At 44.2% G+C, this 21578-nt stretch overlaps 1 protein-coding gene across 1 annotated transcript in view; it reads right to left on the reverse strand.

The window, feature by feature from the left end:
• KIF26B (kinesin family member 26B) overlaps window positions 1-21578 on the reverse strand; it is a 510788-nt gene that overhangs the window by 299491 nt on the left and 189719 nt on the right. Inside the window, exon 3 of the mRNA XM_055582070.1 lies at window positions 16367-16903. Coding sequence (XP_055438045.1) covers window positions 16367-16903 — 537 coding nt within the window. The remainder of the gene's footprint in view (window positions 1-16366; window positions 16904-21578) is intronic.

Genomic DNA, 21578 nt, shown 5'->3' on the forward strand with positions numbered 1-21578 from the left:
AACAGGAGCCCAGGACTCAACATCTCTGGGATGAATGACCAGAGGCTGGGTGAACTGGATGAAGGGGAAAAGAGAGAGTTGCACTTGATCTCCGGTGCTTTCCGCTCCTACCCCACCTGCCCAGCAACACCCGGTCACACTCCGGGAAGCTGTCAGGGCAGCCCCACCTGCTACTAATACACGCACACAGGGAAGCAGAGAGATATTTTTAAAAGTGGAATCAAGAGCTAGGCGGGATAATATACCTCTACTTCCTCCAATAATACAGCATTTACTCTTTATTTCTGGATTACTGTTCAGTTAAATAAACAGTTCATCTAATTCATAGCTATGTAAGTAACCAATATGAAGATGCATTTTTCCAGATTCCCGGATGGACTCCTGCCTGGCTCCCCCTGCTTTCCTGCAGCATGGCGTCTGTGCTTCTGCCCTGGCACTGACCCCAGTCTGACCTACGTCAGACTATGTCTCACTGGGAAGTACAGGGAGCTACGCCTCACTCATCCGTACTTTTCAGCCCCTGACACCTGGCATGTTGTGAGTGTCTCAAAACACTGAATGAAAGGAAATACTGACTTAAATCTATTCTTCGACAGAACTGTCTTTCTCCTCCTAGGATCAGGGAGTGACAAGATGATTAGTGATCTCTGTCATAGGTTAAGCTGATGAAGTTACTCATCACTTATCTTATCAATGGATGGCGTTAAAAAGGAGGTTGTTTAAAGGAGGAAACAATGCCAACACCAGTTGCAAATCTAGTTAGTGGGATCCTTGTGACCCTTGTAGTGTTTATGGACACTGAGATCAGGGTCGGTGATGGGGGGGGGAGGGCAAGATTCTTCTGCATTGTGGGTGGTCAGGGTCTAGTTTCCTCATAGTTGCAACCCCAGCTGGGCGTCAGGAGCCCCCTGAGCCCACCACCCGTTGTCAGGGTCATAGAGCCTGCCTATCATCAGGGACACAGGAAGTCACTCAGTGCCAATGTAAGAACACAACTGTCTACACCCCCCAACACCCCCAACACACACACACACACACGCAGGTCAAGGAGAGCCACTTAGAACAGCACATCATGCCTCACCGACCTTCTACACCAAGTAACACTGCTAACAGGCAAAGCCGTAATTTAGCTGTCTAAAATACTGTGCTTTGTACTCCCAGGAAGTAGTATGGTAAGATGTGTGCCTCAAAAAATGTTTGCTGGGGGGCCTCCATGGTAGATCAGTGGTAGAGAATCTGCCTACTGTGCAGGAGACATGGGTTCAATCCCTGATCTGGGAAGATCCCACATGCCTTGCAGCAAGTAAGCCCATGAGCCACAACTATCGAGCCTGGGCTCTAGAGCCTGGGCACCACAGCCACTGAGTCCACATGTCACAGTGACTGAAGCTGGCGTGCCCAGAGCCTGTGCTCCACAGCAAGAGAAGCCACCACCATGACAAGCCTGAACATCGCAGCTAGAGAATAGCCCCTGCTCAATGCAACTAGAGAGAAGCCCACACAACAATGAGGACCCAGCACACCCGAAAATAAAAATAGAAATAAATAAATATTATTTTAAATTTTTTTAATATTTAAAAATATTAAATATTATTGTTTTAAATTTTATTTTTAAAAATATTTAAAAATAAATATTTTAAAATATTATCTTTTTGCTGAATGGATGAATAAATGTATGTGATTATAACATAGTGATGCTGCTTTTCATATCTATGTACTGACAAGACAGAATGGTACCATGGAGAAGACATGGAACCAGAGCCAGAAGACCTGTGCTCTGCAAGAATCAGTTCCTCCCACTCCGCATCCACCCAGGAAAATACATACCTTATAAAACATTTAATGACTAGTTACTGTAATTAATACATTTATACCCATTAACCTCAAATGCTGCATTATGCCATTTACCACTGAGCCTATTATACAGTTAGACGTTAGCAACTACTTTCAAGAGGTTGAAATGTTTGTGATTTTTAAATTTGTGACTTCCTCTTTAATTACTGTATTTTAGTTTCCATTACCTTTTCTGACAAATATTTTCTGTGAGTTGCTAACAAGTGATATAGAATTGACCAATTTTCATTGCAAATCCTTCTATTTCCTTTGCCCACCCATTCTCAGAGATGCAAATAAACCATAATAAAATAAGATTACGGGGTAGAATGAGGGGAAACATACGAATAATTTATAACCTATATAATTAAGTCTTAGAACTCTCAAGAGGATGATTGTGTGATTTAAAATAAAAATGGAAGAAGGAAAAAGAGAGAAGGGACACGTGGGCAAGGTAAGGAGAATGAAGACTGGGGATTAGTAACTAAATAAGGAGAATCATCAGAATAGAACTTGCTTAATATTAAAGTCAGAAAAAAAAAAAAAAAACAGAATTCCCTCAAGCTTATTATTAATATAAAACTTGTTATTATGAACTTATAGAAATGCAATTTACCAAACTTATTTCAACAAATAACTACACACTGACTAAAATACTTGTTGACTAAATTTTTCAGCATTCAGAAATGTGGGCTTCCTCCATGCAGGTGGTGTCTATTCACATTAAATTGTACCTCAGTTTTCTCATCTTTAAAATGGGCGTAATGATCTCCTTACTCCAGAGGACTGTTGTGAAGCCTGAGTGAAAACACACAACGCAGCGAGCACAGTGCCTGGCGTGTGGTGAGAACTCAGTACTGTCAGCTGTGATTATTATTCTTATCACTATGAAACTCTAGATCATTGAGATGCACACACAGCTGTCAAGTTGAGAGACAATGAACTTGGTAACTTTGGAGAGAAATGATACTAGAAATGGCTGAGCACCCCAGTTGGAGAATACAAAATGTTAAAAGCTCAGCTGTCTGTTCACAGGCTGACAAAGCTGAGAGCAGGATGGGGGGCAGGGGGAGCTCCAGTTTCCTCTTTGCAAATAGAGAAACCACCCACAGTCATGAAGTGTGTGGGAAGACTTCCCGGGTGATCCAGCAGTTAAACCTCCGCACTACCAATAGCAGGGGAAAGTGAAAATGTTGATCGATCAGCTGTGCCCGACTCTTTGTGATCCCATGGACTGTAACCCACCAGGCTCCTCTGTCCATGGAATTCTCCAGGCAAGAATACTGGAGTTGTTGCCATTCCCTTCTCCAAGGGATTTTCCAGACTCAGGGATCAAGCCTAGGTCTCCTACATTGCAGGCAGATTCTTTACCATCTGAACCATTAGGGAAGCCCAACTGCAGGGAGCTCAGGTTCAATTCCTGGTTGGGGAACTAAGATCCCACAGGCTATGTGTCACAGCCAAAAGATTTTTTTTTTTTCTTTTTTAATGAAGTAAGTGGTAGAAGTGGGGATGGAATTAAAATTTGTGGCTCTTTGCACTCTACCATCTCCACCGTTTCCAAAGCAAAAGCCATTTCAATGGCTGAAACACTTATGGCCCATTTTAAGCCATCCAGCTACACGCTCAGCAACAAATCAGTGTATCTCTTCCTCAATAATAAATGGATCTGGAGCCCTTTTTCTAAACTAGTAAAGCTTCCAAACCACCCCTGTTAGAGGCCAGAGCCTCCTGCTCCTCATTTTTTCCATGAAGCACCAGCTACCCTCATCTTTTCTACTCATTATGTGTGAACAAGAATTTTCATTCCTCTGCTCTCTGTCCCTCTCTTACCTCCTAAGGGCTCAACAGCATGGTTGCTGCTGCTAAATGGCCAGTTTTATAAACTGTGACTCAGCCCTGGATTTTGAAGTGTCTGGAGGGAATGAGCCACCTAATGAACAGCAGCGATTAATCCCTCAAAGCACCTACACCATTGAAGCATTCTATCAAAAAAGCTATTTAGATGGAAAATATAATCTGTCCTTAGAGGAAAACAAAACAACTGTTGTTGTCAACAAAAACTCCAATACACAATCTTAGCTGAAATAGGTTCTGATACATCTTGAAGCTACAGAGTGAGCCCTGGGAAATAGCCATGTTCAAGATAACTGTCATGCTATGACAGCTGGAAACTGACCTCAGATACAGGACTGCCTCAGATTTCTGAATTCACCAATTCCATCACTTTTTTCCAGGCTTTTGTGTGTTGTTCCTGGAGAAGGCAATGGCACCCCACTCCAGGACTCTTGCCTGGAAAATCCCATGGATGGAGGAGTCTGGTAGGCTGCAGTCCATGGCGTCGCAAAGAGTCGGACACGACTGAGTGACTTCCCTTTCACTTTTCACTTTCATGCATTGGAGAAGGAAATGGCAACCCACTCCAGTGTTCTTGCCTGGAGAATCCCAGGGACGGGGGAGCCTAGTGGGCTGCCGTCTATGGGGTCACACAGAGTCGGACACGACTGAAGTGACTTAGCAGCAGCAGCGTGTGTGTTGTTCCAGGTATATCTGTGTGTGTGTGTGTGTGTGTGTGTGTGTGTGTGAGTATGTATATGTGAGTGTGTGTGTGTGTGTTTTAGCTGCTCAGTCATGTCCAACCCTTTGCAACCCCATGGACTGCAACCTGACAGTCTCTTCTGTCCATGGAATTCTCCAGGCAAGAATACTGGGGTGGGCAGCCATGCCCTTCTCCAGGGGATCTTCCCAACCCAGGGGCTGAACCTGGGTCACCCATGTTGCAGGCAGATTCTTTACCATCTGAGTCAACAGAGAAGCCCCCAGGTATATCTACCTTGCCTTTAAGTGTGTCATTGGGCTGCAGGAAGGCAGCGAGTCATTCTCTAGGAGTAGTCAGTACAGGTCGATTTTATAGAATCTCTCAGTATGGGATCTCATTTTGCAAGTGTGTGTGTGTGTGTCTGTGTGTAAAATTTCATTAATCCAGTGCTTAGAACTAAAAACAAATTCAGAATAAGTGAACCTAATCCTTAGAACAATCTTAGGAGAGAGATATAAAAGTGGATATTGATATTTTGTGTGGCAAAATGTTACTCAGCACATAAGCAGGTGAGCCAGACTTTACAGGCAGACCTGGGTGCCCCATCCACTACCCCAAACCGAGTTCCATCTTCACTGGAGATCTCAGCCAACAGAGCCCTTTCTAAAGCATACGTGTTAGGGGGCTTTCCTGATGGTCCAGTGGTTAAGAATCTGCCTGCCAATGCAGGGGACACAAGTTTGATCCCTGGTCTGGGAAGATCCCACATGCCACGAAGCAACTAAACCCATGTGCCACGGCTACTAAGCCCGCGCTCTAGAGCGCACCAGCTACAACTACTGAGGCCATGTGCCTAGAGCATGTGGTCCAAACACGAGAGAAGCCACTGCGATGACAAACCCGAGCACTGCAGTGAAGAGTAGCCTCCTTTCACCACAACTAGAGAAAGCCCACACAAAGCACTAAGACCCAGCACAGCCAAAAATAAATAAATAATAAAAAAATAAGAAAGCATATGTGTTAGGACATAGAATTTAAACATCTACTTACTCTGTTCAATAAAGACCATACTATTAACATGGAAAGGGCCCTGCTGCCATTTATTAATCTTAGGAAATCAGTATAATTCATGATGAGAGTCCCAGTATTAGGCCTGTTCAGTCTGTCTCTCAGATGAGCTAAAACATGTCTCACTAGATGGCAGCATTGCCTCCACAGCCTTTTTTGTTGATTTTTGGCCCAGCTTTGTCTCAAGCTTTGTCCCCACCGGTCTCCCCACCTCCCAGTGAGAAGACGTGATGTGGGGCATTCGTTTTTACACAAATACACAGAGCAATACAATTTGAACGTGGACTTGCGAGTCCAAGTGACCCAGAACTGCCCACAAAGATATGTTCACAGAGTATGCTGCTGTGGGTGGCCCTCCCCAAGATGGGGAATGTTGGACCAATCTGAGGAGTTGGTCCCTTCCCCTGAGGGACACAGGGCATGGAAAAGGCCAGTACACAAAGCTCTTTGAATCTCAGCTCTGGCATGTTCAAGCTGCTGTGTGACCTTGGGTGAGTCACTTGACATTTCTGGGCCTTGGTGTATTATCTGTAACTCACAAGGGCAGCCTTCCCATCTTGCTTCCACTGGGGTCTCTAGGGACTGTTTGCTTTAACAAAAAGGCAGCCTGTCAAGAACAGGCTAATGGGTTCAATCTTCCCACGGATACAGATCCTCACAGCCTGAGCCACAGGGACCAAGGGAAACCAGGCTTATTAAAGTGATGGAAACTGTTAGACTGGCTCAGATGTGTCATGGAATTAGAAAAGTCCTGGTCACAGCCTTGAGTATACGACAGGTCTGCTGCTATGCTTGCTTTTCACGTGGTACCTCTTTTCTCAGTCCTTCCGGCACTCAGATAAGCTACTGAAAGAGTATGTTAACTCTTTGTGGCCACTGGTGCAGCAGCAACGCACTAAATGATCTTTAGAGTCCTGAAAATGGTGACTAATATGCTTCCCAAACACCCATTTACTCCCTGGGAGTGACTTAGGCATCTGAAATATATGACTCATTAACTAATCTTCACCAATACCTCTATAAGATAGAGGCATGCTAATTTGTCACACTAAAGACTGTTAGCATAGTAAAATCTCAATTTAAAATTAATTAGGTGTGTGCCTGGGGTGGGGTAGGCAAGGAGCACACCTGAAATCTCCAAGTTATTGAAGATTCCAAATTATGTAATAATTTCAAAAGAAAGATATATTTGACAAATATAAGCAGATCATAAGAAAGCTAGAATATTGCATTTTATTAGATGTGTAAACTAAGGAAAGCAAGAATGAGCAACCTGAGGACTATTTCAAAGTGCTCGTCCAAGAGGAGTCATGAATCAGAACTGAATAACCTCATATTTCAAATTAACTTCAGAATAATGAGATTTTACTCTTTTGGGTTATTTCAAATGCCACCATTCTACTGTTCTGTAGAATTTTAAATTATTCATGTTTATACACTGTCGCCCCTCCTCCTTTTTTAAAAAAGGTCTTCAAAAATAGAGAAAAATGGGTGCATGAGCCTTTCAATATTTTATCAATTTACTCACTAATGGTGGGATGAGATCAACCTGTTTAGAATGTGACCTTCTCTTGTAAGATGTGGTGCACATACGGAAAGCTGGTTTCTGGTCCTACGTGGAGGTGACTGACATTGTCTGAGCTGGGTGACATTTATTTCACGAGCTTGATACCATTTTACAGTTTGGGCCTTGTTTTTTCATTCACTACTTGCTTTTACATCAGAAAAGAGGACCGTGATTCCATGCAGTCTTGAGTCTGGGGAACCTGAGTTGATTTCCAGTCCCTTCACCGAGGTCTCACCATGTGTCAGACATGATGCTAAGTGTTTGACATACATCATTTTATATAATCACCGTAACAGCGCTGCAACTGGCCACTTTGCAGAGGAGAAAATACAGACATGTAACAGTAAAAAGCCTGCTCAAGGTCACACTGTAAGCAAGGAAGCTGGACTTTTATTTCCAGTGCATGAACAGCAAATCTAGCGTGACCCAACATCTAGTCCTTCATTGTTTGAGACTTGGATAAAATCACTGATGAGTAGCAGTCTCAGACTCCCCCCTCCCCAGAATCTGTTTACTTTGTCATTTTAAAAAAGCAGCAGCCATTGTTCACTGTGGACCTGTGGACAGTGGGTGTTCCTGAGTTCCTTTCCTCAGCTCTACAAAGAAAGCCAGTGTTTTGCCCAAGTAAACCAGGGCTGGGAGGATGGCCCAAATGGGAGAGGAGATGAGATGCTGTCTAAAACAAAGATAACTGCGAAAAGGGGTCCCCATCCAGGGAATCCTCTCTCTGTGAGGACTTCACCTCCCTCGTGCATCCATCCCCAGCTCTGCCCTCCACCCGGCCTGGCCCGGGGGAGCTGAACAAGAGGGTGGGCCACATTCCCACCGCTTCTCACCTCCCGCCCACCCAAAGGACCCAGCGGGGAGAATAAGAAACGCTTTTAAGCAGCACGGCACCTACGCACTATTTTTAGCCTCTTTCTGGACCCTAGAACTATTGCTGAAGGAAAAAAAAAAAAAAAAACACGAACCATTCCACCAACCTAACCCCAGGGATCAGCTTGGTCAGTAGGAAAGGAACGGAAGCTTCCTGCACTGGTCAATTAGGTAGGTCCTCAGCATAAGCTGACATACCCCAAGGAGCGCTCGAACTGTTTATATGCATACCAATGGCTGTCAAAGCACATATAACGGTATGTGTGTATAAAAGCACATAATGGTATTATATGTGTAAGTTCAGAAGAGGAGGTTGTTATTCCACAAAGAAACACATGTGAATATTTTTTCATTTCGTCTGACTTGAAGTATTCTCCATCTGTACAAGGGTGTATGGATATGACATTCTCCCCCGCTTTATTTTGCCCCTTGTATCTTTTCCCCTTCCCTTCAGTCTTCTATTCACAGGACAGAACAAGAATGTGCCACTGTTGACCAGCTGTGAACATCTGCACCTTCCCGTTTCTCAGAAGTGGGATCAGCAGGAACAAGCACGGGTTGCTCACCTCCTCGATGCTACCTTCATTTTTCAGCCATCTGGCTGGCATCTATCTATCTGTAGTCAGAGGAACAGTCACCCCAAATTCATGTCCACCCTGAGCCTCAGCATGTGACCTTACCTGGACACGGGGTCTTTGCAGATGTAATGAGTTAAAGGTTGGGATGACATCATACTGGATTAAAGCAGGTCCTAAATTCAATGACCAGTGTCCTTATAATAAGAGGAAAGTGACAGATGGAGGAGAAAGCCATGTAAAGACAGAGGCAGAGACTGGAGTGACACAGCCAGAAGCCAAAGCATGCCTGCTGGAAGAGACAAGGAAGAATTCTCCCACAGACTCTTCAGAGGAAGCACAGCCCTGCCAACACACCTTGATTGTGGACTTCAAGTCTCCAGAACCATAAGACAATAAATTTTTGTTATTTTAAGCCACTTAGTTTGTAGTAATGTTACTATAGCAGCCCTAGGAAACAGAATATACTGTCTGTCTATCATCTATCTGTCTGTCTGTCTATCTATCTGCATTGTTCTCTTCCCTATACTTATCACACTACTGTCACATAAATGGTTCTTTAAAGCTGGGGTTCTTTGCCCTGGCCGTTAAAACCAAAGCCTGGGTCCCACCTGAGATATTCTGATTTCATTGGTCTGGACTGTGGCTTAGGCACCAGTATTTTTCTTTAAAGCTCCCAAGTGATTCTAGTTGAGAACTCCTGCTGTCAACAAGGGAAATCTTTCCATTTTCCTGCTCCAAAATCTCTGGTGGTTGTCTTCTGCCTGCCGAATGAAAAGGATAGCCACTAACAACCTCTGCTCTACAGTTGGCAAGGTGCTTTCACATTCGTGTGAACCCTCGAAACACCAGATGACATAAGACTGAACACTGGGGCAGTTCTGTGAAACCCCCTCAATCAGGACAACAGACACGACAGAGAAGATGGGCTTCCTGCTACAGATATTCCTGCCAAGTCTCTCCTCACCCTCCCACTCCCCAGCTTGGAATGTTTTCTGCAGTTTCAACAGTATGAGATACTTACATAATGGTAATTACTAGCTGCTGATGGAGAGGGCTGTGGCGCGCTTGTTATTATGATGCTATAACAATAGGGAAATCTGAGACAATTGAAAACCAACCGCGCAGTATGAGTAACCTCTCATTCTGTGGAGGCACCCAAATGAAATAATCTGACTTGCTAATGCACTGTCTGATCCACCGGGTAATGTAGTTTGTTGTGTGGGATGAAAAGCCCATGTTCTTGGCCATCCTGCAGGTTTCCACAGCAACTCCTTGGTCCGTATACCTCATTAACTTCTCCTACCAAGCTTCACAGCTACCCAGTGCTTACCAGGTATATTAGTTTCCTATTTCTGAAGCAAATTACTGAACATTTAGCAGCATAAAGCAGCACACACATCCATTCTTTACTCCATCAAGCCCAGGGTGTCAGACATCTACAATGGGCTAGATGGGATGCTTCTTTCTGCAGACTCTAGGGGAGAATCTGATTCCTTGATTTTTCCAGCTTTTTAGAAGTTGCTTTCACTGCTTGGCCTGTGACCCCTTCCTCCATCTTCAAAGCCAGCAAAGTTGCACCTTCTCTCTTCTGACCTCTGCTTCCATCCTTACATCTTCTCTTTCTGACTCTGTTCCTCCTGTCTCCCTTTTACAAGGACCTTTATGATTACATTGGAACCACCCAGATAATCCAGGATGATCTCCCCATCTTAAGATCCTTAACTTTATTGTATCTGCAGAACCTCTTTTATTTTGTAAGGTTTCAGGGATCAGGACATGAACATCTTTGAAGGTCCCCTTCCAGCCTACCCGGCTTCCCTGATAACACTGGTGGTAAAGAACCTGTCAGGCAATGCAGGAGATATAAGAGACAAGGGTTCAATCCCTGGGCTGGGAAGATCCCCTGGAGGAGGGCATGGCAATCCACTCCAATTACTCTTTCCTGGAGTATCCCATGAACAGAGAAGCCTGACAGGCCACTGTCCATGGGATTGCAAAGGCTCGGACATGACCAAAGTGACTTAGCACACACACACTAATTCAGCCTACCACCCAAGTAAATGACTAGGTAAAAAATATTTTTGAAATTTATTGATGAAGTGTAAGTGTTCCCGTCAGTCCATGGCCCTGCCCATACTTATAAGAGGTGATGACTCTTTCAGAATTTCACCCTGAGAAATTCTTGAGAAATGCTCTGTCCATGACAGAAGATACAAACTGATCCCTTTTCTTGTGCCCAGGTTTGTCAAAATGCATAAAGATAAATAACACTCTTTTGGCCATCTATAAACAGGAGAAAACAAAAACTCATGATGTCGAATGATCTTTCTGATGTCATAGTTTATCAAAGTGCAACACTTTATGTTATTGGCCTGCCTGGACAGAGCAGCAGCAAATTGGCACTAGGGCTGGCCCAAGAAAGGCATTTTGTGTATTTCAGGAACAGGCGTCTGACTCTGCAGGGCTGCAAACAACATGAATGGAAATCCTCCGGTACTGACACATGGCAGACATCTGCCCTACTCCTTTGTGAAAAGTGGCTCAGTGAGGAAGGAGCATGTGTGCACCTCATCCCCCAAGGCAACAGCTCTACTCTCCATGTGCTTCTGGGTTCCATGGATCCATCACAGTCAAAGCCTCTGAGCACTGGCACACGAGTGAGCCTCAGAGTCCACCCTCCTCTTCCAAGGGCACCTGGAAGTCCTCTATGAAAGGATCAGCACCAAGTCTTCCCAGAGCTTCTGACTTCAGAAGACCAAGGCCTGGATACCGCCAAGATCCCACAGTTGAGCAAGCTTGGGCTGCTTTCAGGTTGGTGCTACTGTTGCCTCCCTCTTGCCTATATCTTCAAATACAAAGTCCAATAGTGCCTCTGCAAGAATACTGGAGAGGGTTGCCATTTCCTTCTCCAGGGGATCTTCCAGACCCAGGGATCAAACCTGGGTCTCCTGCATTGCTGGCAGATCCTTTACCATCTGAGACACCAGGGAAGCCCAGGCCTCTGCTTATTATATACAATTAACTCCTAAAGATATGAGACAATCCCACATGACCAGCCAGAGTTCAGTCTGGAATTATTCCTAACATTGATTCTAATGGATGTTTTTTGAGAAAGCAGGATAACTTTTATGAAACACATATCCTCAAATCAAGGAACGCACATTGAATACCTCATCACGTTAAGGATTCATCATGGATTTATCACCTATGTATTAATTTAACGTATTCCTGAATTTCCTTGACAACTTCAGTTTATGAAAGTCCCATAAAATAAAACTCTTCAACCCTTTCAAATGTCCCTATTTTGAGTGTGACATCAGAAAGCCACCTGGACTACTTTCATTGCACCCAAGGATTTACTATCATTAAGATACTTCAGATTAAAGATTAGCTTGGAGCCAATTAACTGGTGGTTTCCACCCAAAACCTTGAGGTGTAGATAAGCCTTCTACCCTGGACTTTTTTCCTAAATTTAAGACCAGTCAGGAGAAACAACTTTAGTGTATCCTTGAGACTGGAACTTTCCCTAATGAGTAGCCCTTTTTTTTAATATATGTTAGTTACTGTCAGAGACACGAGAATAAATAAATCTATGTTCTCAAGAAACAAAAGACGTCAAACAGAATCAGGAAACTCTACCCAAAAGAAACTTCAAATCTCTCGGCCTTGGTTTCTAGACAGCTGATATTGGGATCCTCGTGTTATAGTTTATAAAATAGGTTCATACTTTTTAAAAAATTGTTCTCTTGCAAGGTAGGGATTTCATTCATAAGGAAAGAGACTAAAATATTAAGCTACTAAAACAAGATTCAACAGTTGGTGGAGCCATGCTCTTGAACTAGGCAGAACCGTCTCTAAATCTCCCACCATGGTGCAAAAGGCAATTACTATCCTACAGAAGTGGATTCTAACACGAACATTCTGTGATTAGAGTATTATGTGTAAAGTCTTTCCTGTATTTCCTGTAATAAATGTAAATTGGGGAAAAGCAGTTGCTATTCAAAAGAGGTTTATAATTAATCTGTGGTGAACTACAAGAAATTAATCCAGACATGTTTTCTCAAAGCTAAAACTCATGTGATAAAATGAAAGTTCTAGAGCATTGTACTGACTGTGTTAAATGTCTGTAAGTTAATAAAAGAACATCTTTCTTTGAAACAGTCCACCTTATCAACATCTGTGAAATCAACTTGCTATGATATTTAATGAAAAAAATCATCTGCGGTCTGTTTGCCATTTTTTATATAATCTCAATGCTTCCCAAATTACTATTTTTCTTACTTGTCTGGATAGATTCTTATTTATCTGCAATGCTTATAGGTTCCCACTCTTTCTGGAGGTAGTTGAGAAACATGAAGGATCTAGCAAAAGAGAATCAAGAAATCTTCCTACTGCAGCCTTTGAAGACTGCATCCCTGGGGACTCATATGATTAAAGAATCCGCCTGCAAATGGTCAGGAAGATCCCCTGGAGAAGGGAATGGCAACCCACTCCAGTATTCTGGCCTGGAGAATCCCATGGACAGAGGAGCTTGGCGGGCTAAGTCCATGGGGTTGCAAAGAGTTGGACACAACTAAGCAAATAACAGTTTCACTGTTTCACTCTCACATACACAGAGTGCTGTGGGAAACAGGGAACTTGAGGGGCTTGAGGGACACTTCTCTCTCCCATACAGAGGTTTTACTCTGCTCACTGCTGCAAAGCCCATCCTCATTCTTGTCATCCCCCTGTACTTAAATGGCAGAACAGCATCCTCTTCTCCCTTGCTTCTACAGGCTCCAGGTTTGCTGGTGTGGAGCAGCGCCCTCCGCAGCAACAAAATCTAGATAGATACTTCTCTGCCCAGAGAACAGCTTTGGCACTAAGCCAGAGGACCATCTGCTCTGTGGAGAGGAAAGTGGGAGTAAGGGTGAGCAGGAAAAGTGAGGTCAGCTTTCAGAGCAGTCAACCATCTCTGGCGAGCTGGCCAGACTGTGAACTGCAGAATATTTACTGCAGGGAGATGTCCATAAGAGGAGCCATGCAGTCTAGCCAGACCCAGAGCCCCCACCCCAGGGCATGAGGATAACATAGTCACGACACGGGGACATTGGTTCACCAGGCACCAAATCTCTTTATCCCAGAGAGATGTCCTCTGATCCCTTTAACTACTGCTCAGGGGAGATGCAGAAATTAGTCTGTTCTGAGTTGGAAAGAAGCAATTGCATGTATCCAGGACAATCTCAAGTTGGTAGCTGCGTGAATCACCTTTGTGCCTGCCTTTGGCCACATCAACACACCCTTGCCCCATGGGCTGGACTTCAAGCCTTTCTGCAGGCTCTGAGAGCACACTGGGCATCTGTCTATACTTGCAAGCACCTCCCTGGATTATAACACATAGTTCCCCTGCCTTCTCCACTAAGGACCACAGGACAGGAGCCTGGGTTTCCAGCCCATGGCAGGAGCCCCAACCAACACACAGCATAGTGTCTGGCACTTGGGAGAGCTTATAGACACTTGTTATTGTACAGGAAATTCTTTTTCCTCTGAGGTGACGCATGGGGACAGAAGAGCAGAAAGAATTGTTGCACACATTATTTTAAATGTACCAGTAATCCCCAGTCTTCCTTTTAAGCAGCCTATTCAGCCACCCACCCCCTACACAGACTTTCCCCACACTCTGGATATTTTATATGAAAGCTCCAGTTCTTCTGTCCTCACTCACCAGCGCTGTGCAGCAGCTGAATCTTCTAACTAGCGCCTGATACATGTTACAAGTGCTCTGGGGCCCTGGAAGGTGAAATGTGAGTTGTCTGTGTAACATGAGTGAGTGTGTGGCTAGCACAACCCAGGATGTGTTGAAAATATGACCTGGGTAGAAGGATGTGCACCAGAGCATTTTATTTATAGTAGTAAAAACCTAAACTCGAATAATTGATGCTTGGTTATATAAATCAGGACATATTCATATATGGGTAGTATTTATATAATGGAATATTAGGCTACCATTAAAGATCCTATTTTAGAAAAATATATAATGGTGGGAAAATACCATGAAGTATATTAAGCAAAAAGCAGATCAGAGAACTGAACATTATCACAATTTTAGAAACTGCATGCATATAAAATCCTGGGAGGAAATATACCCAAATGCTGTGAATTTCTATTTCTGGGTGTTGTTGCTTTTTAAAGTCTGTCTTAAACTTTTTCATGTTTTTAAAATTTTATTTTACAACAGACATGTATCACTTTTTATAATTTCTAAAACTATTTTTAAATTACAAACCAAAAAAAAAAAAAAGCATATTATTCAATAATGGAAAGAAGCTATTATGTTCCTGCCCTACAGGGTTATATTCAAGCATTAGACTATGAAGTCCCACCCAGGGTGCCACTGGTTTCTCATTATATTTTTATCCACAACCCAGAAAATTCTGTCCAAAAGTGAAGTGGCAAGCAGGGCCCCACAGGTCAAAATAGGAGGCCTTTTTTTTTTTTTTGGTGTACCATGTCTTAAAAGAAACCATAGCTGGAAAAGATGTTGAGATAAGTATTCTGGGGTAAGCTCAGAAAGTTGGAAGCAGCCAGAGCAGGGAAAGCCATTCTCCTGGGCCAGGAAGACCTGGTGTTACTCTGGCACCAGATGTGTGGCCACAGGTAATTATTCCATTTCTTTAAGCATCCTATTTCCCCATCTGTAAGAGGAAGATCCAACATCTGTCCTGCTGACCTCACAGGCGTATGGCGGTGGTGGGGCAGGGGGTTAAATAAAATGATGTGTGCTCTATATTTTGTAAACTATAAAGCATCATCAGGTAAACGAAAAGTTTGGCCGTCCAAGATCACTAACTTCTCAAGATAAAGATCCACGCTCCCCACTTTCTTTCAAGATATCAAGAGAAACAATCTATACTCCCCTTTACACTCTAGAAAAGTCACCAGGAATTTTATCAGCTGCATTCAATTCATTTCATGTTTCCCTGTACCTCTATCCCATGAAAGAAAACTATGCTATGCATTCACTCAACTTGTTTCTTTTTTCTCCTGGACACATGGGTAGACTGGCTTTCTCAGCCTCCCCTGAGGGAAGATGGGACCAGGAGAACTGAAATCTCACCCGCTCCAGGCTAGGCCCCCCACCTCTTCCTAGGAGATCCTCCACCCTCTCTCTCTTTCTCCAGTTCCTGGCTGGTTGTACAAGATATCGTGGAAGACTCTGAGACCGCTATCTCATGGTGACATGCTATCGATAGATGGAGGAGCCTAGGGCCCTATGTCATAGTGGAAGACTACCCACCAAACCCCATACAACAGGGACACAAGTGAGAAATAACTTGAGACCAACTGTTGCACTAATTATCCACCCCGACTAGTACACTCAACATCAACACTTTCTGCTGCTTCCCACCATGAGTGACGCAGCGGACACAGAGAGCACATGTGGTAAACCCAACCCTCCTCCAGCAGAAAACTCACCCAGGAAAAATTAAGAAAACCTTTTTAGATTCCTTGGCAGACTTAAGACCTGCTCTGCTATTTCTATAGGGAAACTTGAGAGTGTGTGCTAATTTAAATAACAGAAAAGAAAAAATAAGAAAAGGGGAACACATGTTTGGTAACCTAATCCCACAGTATTTAAAGTGAGATGCAAATAGAAAAGAGTTATGGTCTGTCAAGGTGGCAGAAATTAAGAAGAGAATCTCCCTCTCTTTTGATGGTATAGACAATGGAAACACAGCGCCATCTTGGATCACTGGTCCCTCAGACATTTCATCTCTATTTAGCATCATCCAGCAGGGCTACATGGAAACACTTGGCTCTGCATTGAGGAGTTCCCAGAGGGACAAAGTCGAGAAAGAAAGTGCTACCCACTTCTTTGCTTTGACTGTAGCCAACCCTGTCCTTTTTTACTCAGAGGCTACTTACCTGGTAGGGATACAGGGTGACCCCGTTGGTTCTCGACAGGGACCAGGTGCCGTCCAGGTACTGGTGAGCCTGGATGGCCACTGAGCTGAGGATGTTCCCGTTGCTGGGACTGGTGGCCATCTGGAGGCTGACCTTGGCCTGGTGGGTTGGAGACCCACTCTTCTTCTCCGCCCCATTGCTGACCCCAAGGCTGTTGGGTTTGCTGCTATGCTTATTGGTGACGAAGGCTGTGTAGCTGGAGGGGGCATAGGAGGCAGGCACAAAAGCCCAATCCCTGGGCTGCTGGAGCCCCCCCACATGCCGGGACCCCACCAGAGTGGGGACGTTGGAGAGGGGTGGGGGGGATCCAGGGGAGCCATCAAAGTGCTCGCTGCCAGCCGCCTGTTCCAGGGTCAGCACCATCTGAATGGCCTCCTGCTTCAGCTGATTCAAGTGTGTGGCACAAATGTCACAGCGGTTGTCCCTGTCATTCCATGCCTTCCGGATGGTATTGGGGACCTGGAGCTTGTCGTGAATCACAGCTGGGAAAGCAGGATCCTGGAGAACACATAAACAAACAAACAAACAAAAAAAGGAAAGCCTATAAATCAAGGCTGGTAAGTGCAATTCAGGTGTCTAGTTTATGAGTTAAGCCCTTCATATATCCAAGAAGTTGGACTGTTTGATTGACATCCAGCAGAAATGAGCAGCCAGATTGGCAGACGAGCCTCTAGTTGACAAACACATTTGACAAATGTAATATTTTACAATGGAGATGTTAAGGAATTAATTATATATGTGTGTGTGTGTATATATATATATATTTCTAAGCATCCTCCTTACCAGGCTAGTCAAATAAGAACATTCCAGACTTTTCCCCTTGTGTCAACGGGTAGCTATATAGGCATACCTGGATGCTCCCAAGGTGTTCACAAATGGGTGAAGCAGACACAAATGGGTATCCAGGCCTGGTGGGGGTGAGTGCAGGCACTCTGGACTGATGCTCTGTGCCCCAACCCATGAACTATGAAAACTTGGTAGCAGATGGAGGTACGACTTGTGACCCAGAACAGAGATTCTATTCCAAGAAAACCCTGGCCTCATTAGCATCGTTTGCTAAGTTCCACTGGAAGAAAAACCAACTAAACAGATTCTAGCCCAGAGATATAGCCTCTCCAGAGTCCAACAAACCCCTCCAGAGCCCCCATGTTCACCGTCGGCCCCCAGCAGGCTGGCCATGCCCAAACCCACGTAGCTGACATTCTGAACCATTAGAAGAAAAATATCTCCTTCATAAACAGTCCAAGATACTTTTCCCCAGAAACTTCATCTAAAACTATTAAAAACTCTTTTGCTCAGAAGCATATATGCAAAAGAAACCAGAAAATGAATTTAATGAAGATAATTTCTTTCATTTGTGTATGTGCATGTATGCTAAGCCGCTTCAGTCATGTCCAACTCTTTGCAACCCTATGGACTATAGCCCACCAGGCTCCTCTGTCCATGGGATTCTCCAGGCAAGAAAACTGGAGTGGGTTGCCATACCTTCCTCCAAGGGATCTTCCCAACCCAGGGATCAAACCCGAGTCTCTCTTACAGCTCCTACATTGGCAGGCAGGTTCTTTACCACTAGCACCACTTGGGAAGCTCCTTTCTTCATTTACTTTGCTTTAATGTTTGTAGGAAAGCAGGATCGCACAGAAAAACAAGCACCAGGTGTGTTAACCAGTTATCAAAATACTTGGATTCTAGTTCCAGTTCTGCTACTCATTAGCTGTGTGACCTTGGACAACTTACGGAGCCTCTCTGAACCTCTCATCTGTCACTCAAGGCCATGGCCTATCTTTATTGTAGAGCTCTTCCAGCTCCATGACTCTGTGTAGGGAAATGGGAATACAGTAGGTACACTGTAGGGTACAATGTCTGCAGAAATGGACAGAGCCCCTGTGCTGTTTGGGGGCCTGGTTGAACTTCTGAGATTCCACAACTGCTGCAAGTAACTCATGAGGCTTATCTCAACGTGTATTTTCCTGAGGACATCAGAAGAAAATCTTCCCTTCTGAAATTTGCGGTATCTTTTATAGGGTGGAAACCCCATCAGGGCTGAGTGGAATTTGATGAGCTGGGGGTGAGGGGGGCAGTGTGGGGCAGCCAGGATGGGCAGGGAGATCAGCGATGGGAGGGTCACTCTTCATTATGATCCATCTTGATTACGGGCTCCAGCATTTTGTTTTCCCTGTTTAACTACCCTGAACAGCTCCTCAGCATGCACTGATTAATTGATTAATAAATCAAGAGGCCTCTTTACACAGCAGCAGCGAGGAGTGGCTCAGAGGGGTAGAAACTCAAGACGGTCATAGAAAATGATGAGAAACAATAGGAGGTCAAGGTTGACCAAGTCTGACTGAGGAAGTGATGCAAACCATATGAGACCTTGTGGCACCCCTTCTCAGCTGATTTGTCCAAGTCCCTGACCAAAACTCAGCACATGTGGGACCCAAAAGGATCCCTAGGGACCATTCTAGAGCAGACCATCACTCCAGTTTCCAAATAAGAAAACTGAGCCCCCAAAAGGGTTAAAAGCTTGGACTATACCCAGACTAGTTGACGTCTAGTTCCTGATTTTTCACTGCAAGAGCCAAACAGCCATCTTCATCAATGGACTCAGAATTTTGCACAGACATAAGGTTTTCACCACCTTCACCTATGAAATGTTCATTTAATCAAAAGGAAATATTTGGGCCCCCAAATATGTGTCAAAAATACAGTTTCTTACTTTTTCACATAATATTACATACTGAGCATTTTTCCTTGTCAGTCAATACATGTCATTTGAAAATGTGATTTTTTTTTAATGACCACATGGTATTTTATCCTGTGGTTGTTTCATAAGTCGTTTTTTAATTCCCACGTCTACTACCTAACTAGAGGCAGGGTGAGAAATCAGAGACTGGCATTCAAAAGCAGTCTGCTCCCCATGGCTTATACTTTCAAGGCACCAAACTATTTGGTTTCAAGAAAGCTCAAATTAATTGCTTACTTAGAATATTTTTGTTAACCTATCACCTGAAGTAGCATCATAGGAAAAAGGGAGTTATAAGACCAGCCCCATCCACACATCATAGTTGATTTTAGATTCCTGTGGAATCTGGATTTGACTCTGACATCTGCAGCTGGAGTAGAAAAGATACATCCCCTCCACAAAAACTGCCTAACGCTGAGGACTCATTTTCTCTCTTTTTTCTTGGTTTTCACACTCTCCCTGAAGTACCTTCCTCACTTAGCCTGCTGCTGTTTGCTGCTTGACTTCCCACATGGAACAAACAATACATGTTAACTGTGCAGCAGGCTGAGGATCTTGGTTCCTATTCTCTCTGAGTTCAGACTCCAAGGAACCCTCTTGGCTCCTGGACTACCCAGTGCCAGGTCCCCTTGCTGCCCCCTCTAGTCTGGGACCAACCAGCACACGCTCAGGCACGTGGAGCCCAGCACTCCCCTCCCAGTTCCCAAGGCACTGACAAATCCATCAGGAGCACTGCAGCTGATGGCCCGTGACAACTAGGATGGCCCCTGACATCCAGGAAGTGGCAAAGCCCAGAGCCCACCACTGCCTCATCCAGAGGAAAGCGAGATGGGTGGTTTAATGAGTCTGCCATTGCTGATGGATGTCAAGAGGTGTTCCCTAAATTAAGTCACCCTTGATCTGAAACCTTAAGTGAGTTCTTAGCATCAAAAGGCCTCAGTAAGCCAAAAGATATGTCTTAGGGAAACTAAAATCCCTTTCAAGTGCTGGTCTACATACTGTAAATATTTTAGTGCACCTCAAAACTTCAAAGAGGAAAGGTCAACAGACAGAGTCTTCTGTAAATTATGGAATAAAGGGAATACTGCTTCCTGGGAGAGTAGGAATAAACAGGGGGAAAAGAAGCCCTCAGAATCATGGAAGGCTCACACATGCTGAGTTCTCCCGACATGGACAGGAAAGGACTGTTGTGGCCCCAGGAGATGGACTAGGGGAGTGCCCTCTGGTTCAGTTTGCACCAAAAGAAACCTGGACCCAGAGAGGGAATGGGCTTAGTATGCAGTCTGGCATGCTACCTAGTGTATGGACTCAAACACTTTCATACTGTCCTGTCCTGATTCATCTTGTGACCTCAGAAAGTCAGATGGGAATAACAGGAATATGTGCACAGCCAAACCTCTATTTTTGGAGTCCTGAGTTTTATTGCAGCACCTTGGAAAATGGGCTGACAGCATTTGGGCAACGTTTTCATCCTAAGTTTTCAACTTAAGGATTCTGTGCTCAAAACATTCTCATATTTCAAAAATAATACAAAATTATTATTATTCCACATGCATCATGGAGAGGAATTCAAGAAAACACTTAGGAAATTGATAAAGGTCTTTAGGGGGTTTCCCTGGTGCCTCAGTGGTAAAGAACTCCCCTGCCAATACAGGAGACGTAGGAGACGTGGGTTTGATCCCTGGGTCAGGAAGATCCCCTGGAGGAGGAAATGGCAACCCACTCCAGTATTCTTGCCTGGAGAATTCCATGAACAGAGGAGCTTGGACATGACTTAGCTAGTGACTAAACAACAAAAGGTCCTTAGAAGGAAAGTTAGGGATAAAAGAAGCTAATAAGAGTGTGTGCATGCTCAGTTGCTCATGCAGACACCTATGTCTGCCCACTTAGTGACTGCTACAAAAGAACAAAGAGAACGCCAGAAAATGGTTTTCCAATCCCTAGCTCTTCCACTTCTTCTAGGGTTGTTTCAGGAAAACCGGTGTCCTGCTTCCTCCCCTGGAGGTCTCTCATAATCTAATGGCTCTCTAACATTGCCTCATGTGTATTCCGGCAGACTGATCTATGACATCATAAATCTCTCTGCCTCGGGCAAGGGCATCCCAACCCATGGCTTCCACAGCCATCTGTATATCAGTGACTGGGAATTGTCCATCTCCACCCCTACCTGGCCTTTCTCCTGAACACTAAGCCTTACAGGCCTCTGGAAAACATCATGCAGATAAACACTCTTCAAATTGACCATTAAAAATTCATTTTATTTTCCCCTAATCCTATTCTTATTTCAATAGTCACTATCAAACTAAATAGTGCTATTATCCACTCAGGGACCCAGGCTAGAAATCTAGAACCTTCTTGCCTCATCCTATTCCCTTCAATCCAATCACGAAGTGTAGGAAATGGTCTTTCCTAAAAGCTCTTGAATGGTCC

Source organism: Bubalus kerabau, chromosome 5 (assembly GCF_029407905.1).
Source record: "Bubalus kerabau isolate K-KA32 ecotype Philippines breed swamp buffalo chromosome 5, PCC_UOA_SB_1v2, whole genome shotgun sequence".
NCBI classification, from domain to species: domain Eukaryota; kingdom Metazoa; phylum Chordata; class Mammalia; order Artiodactyla; family Bovidae; genus Bubalus; species Bubalus kerabau.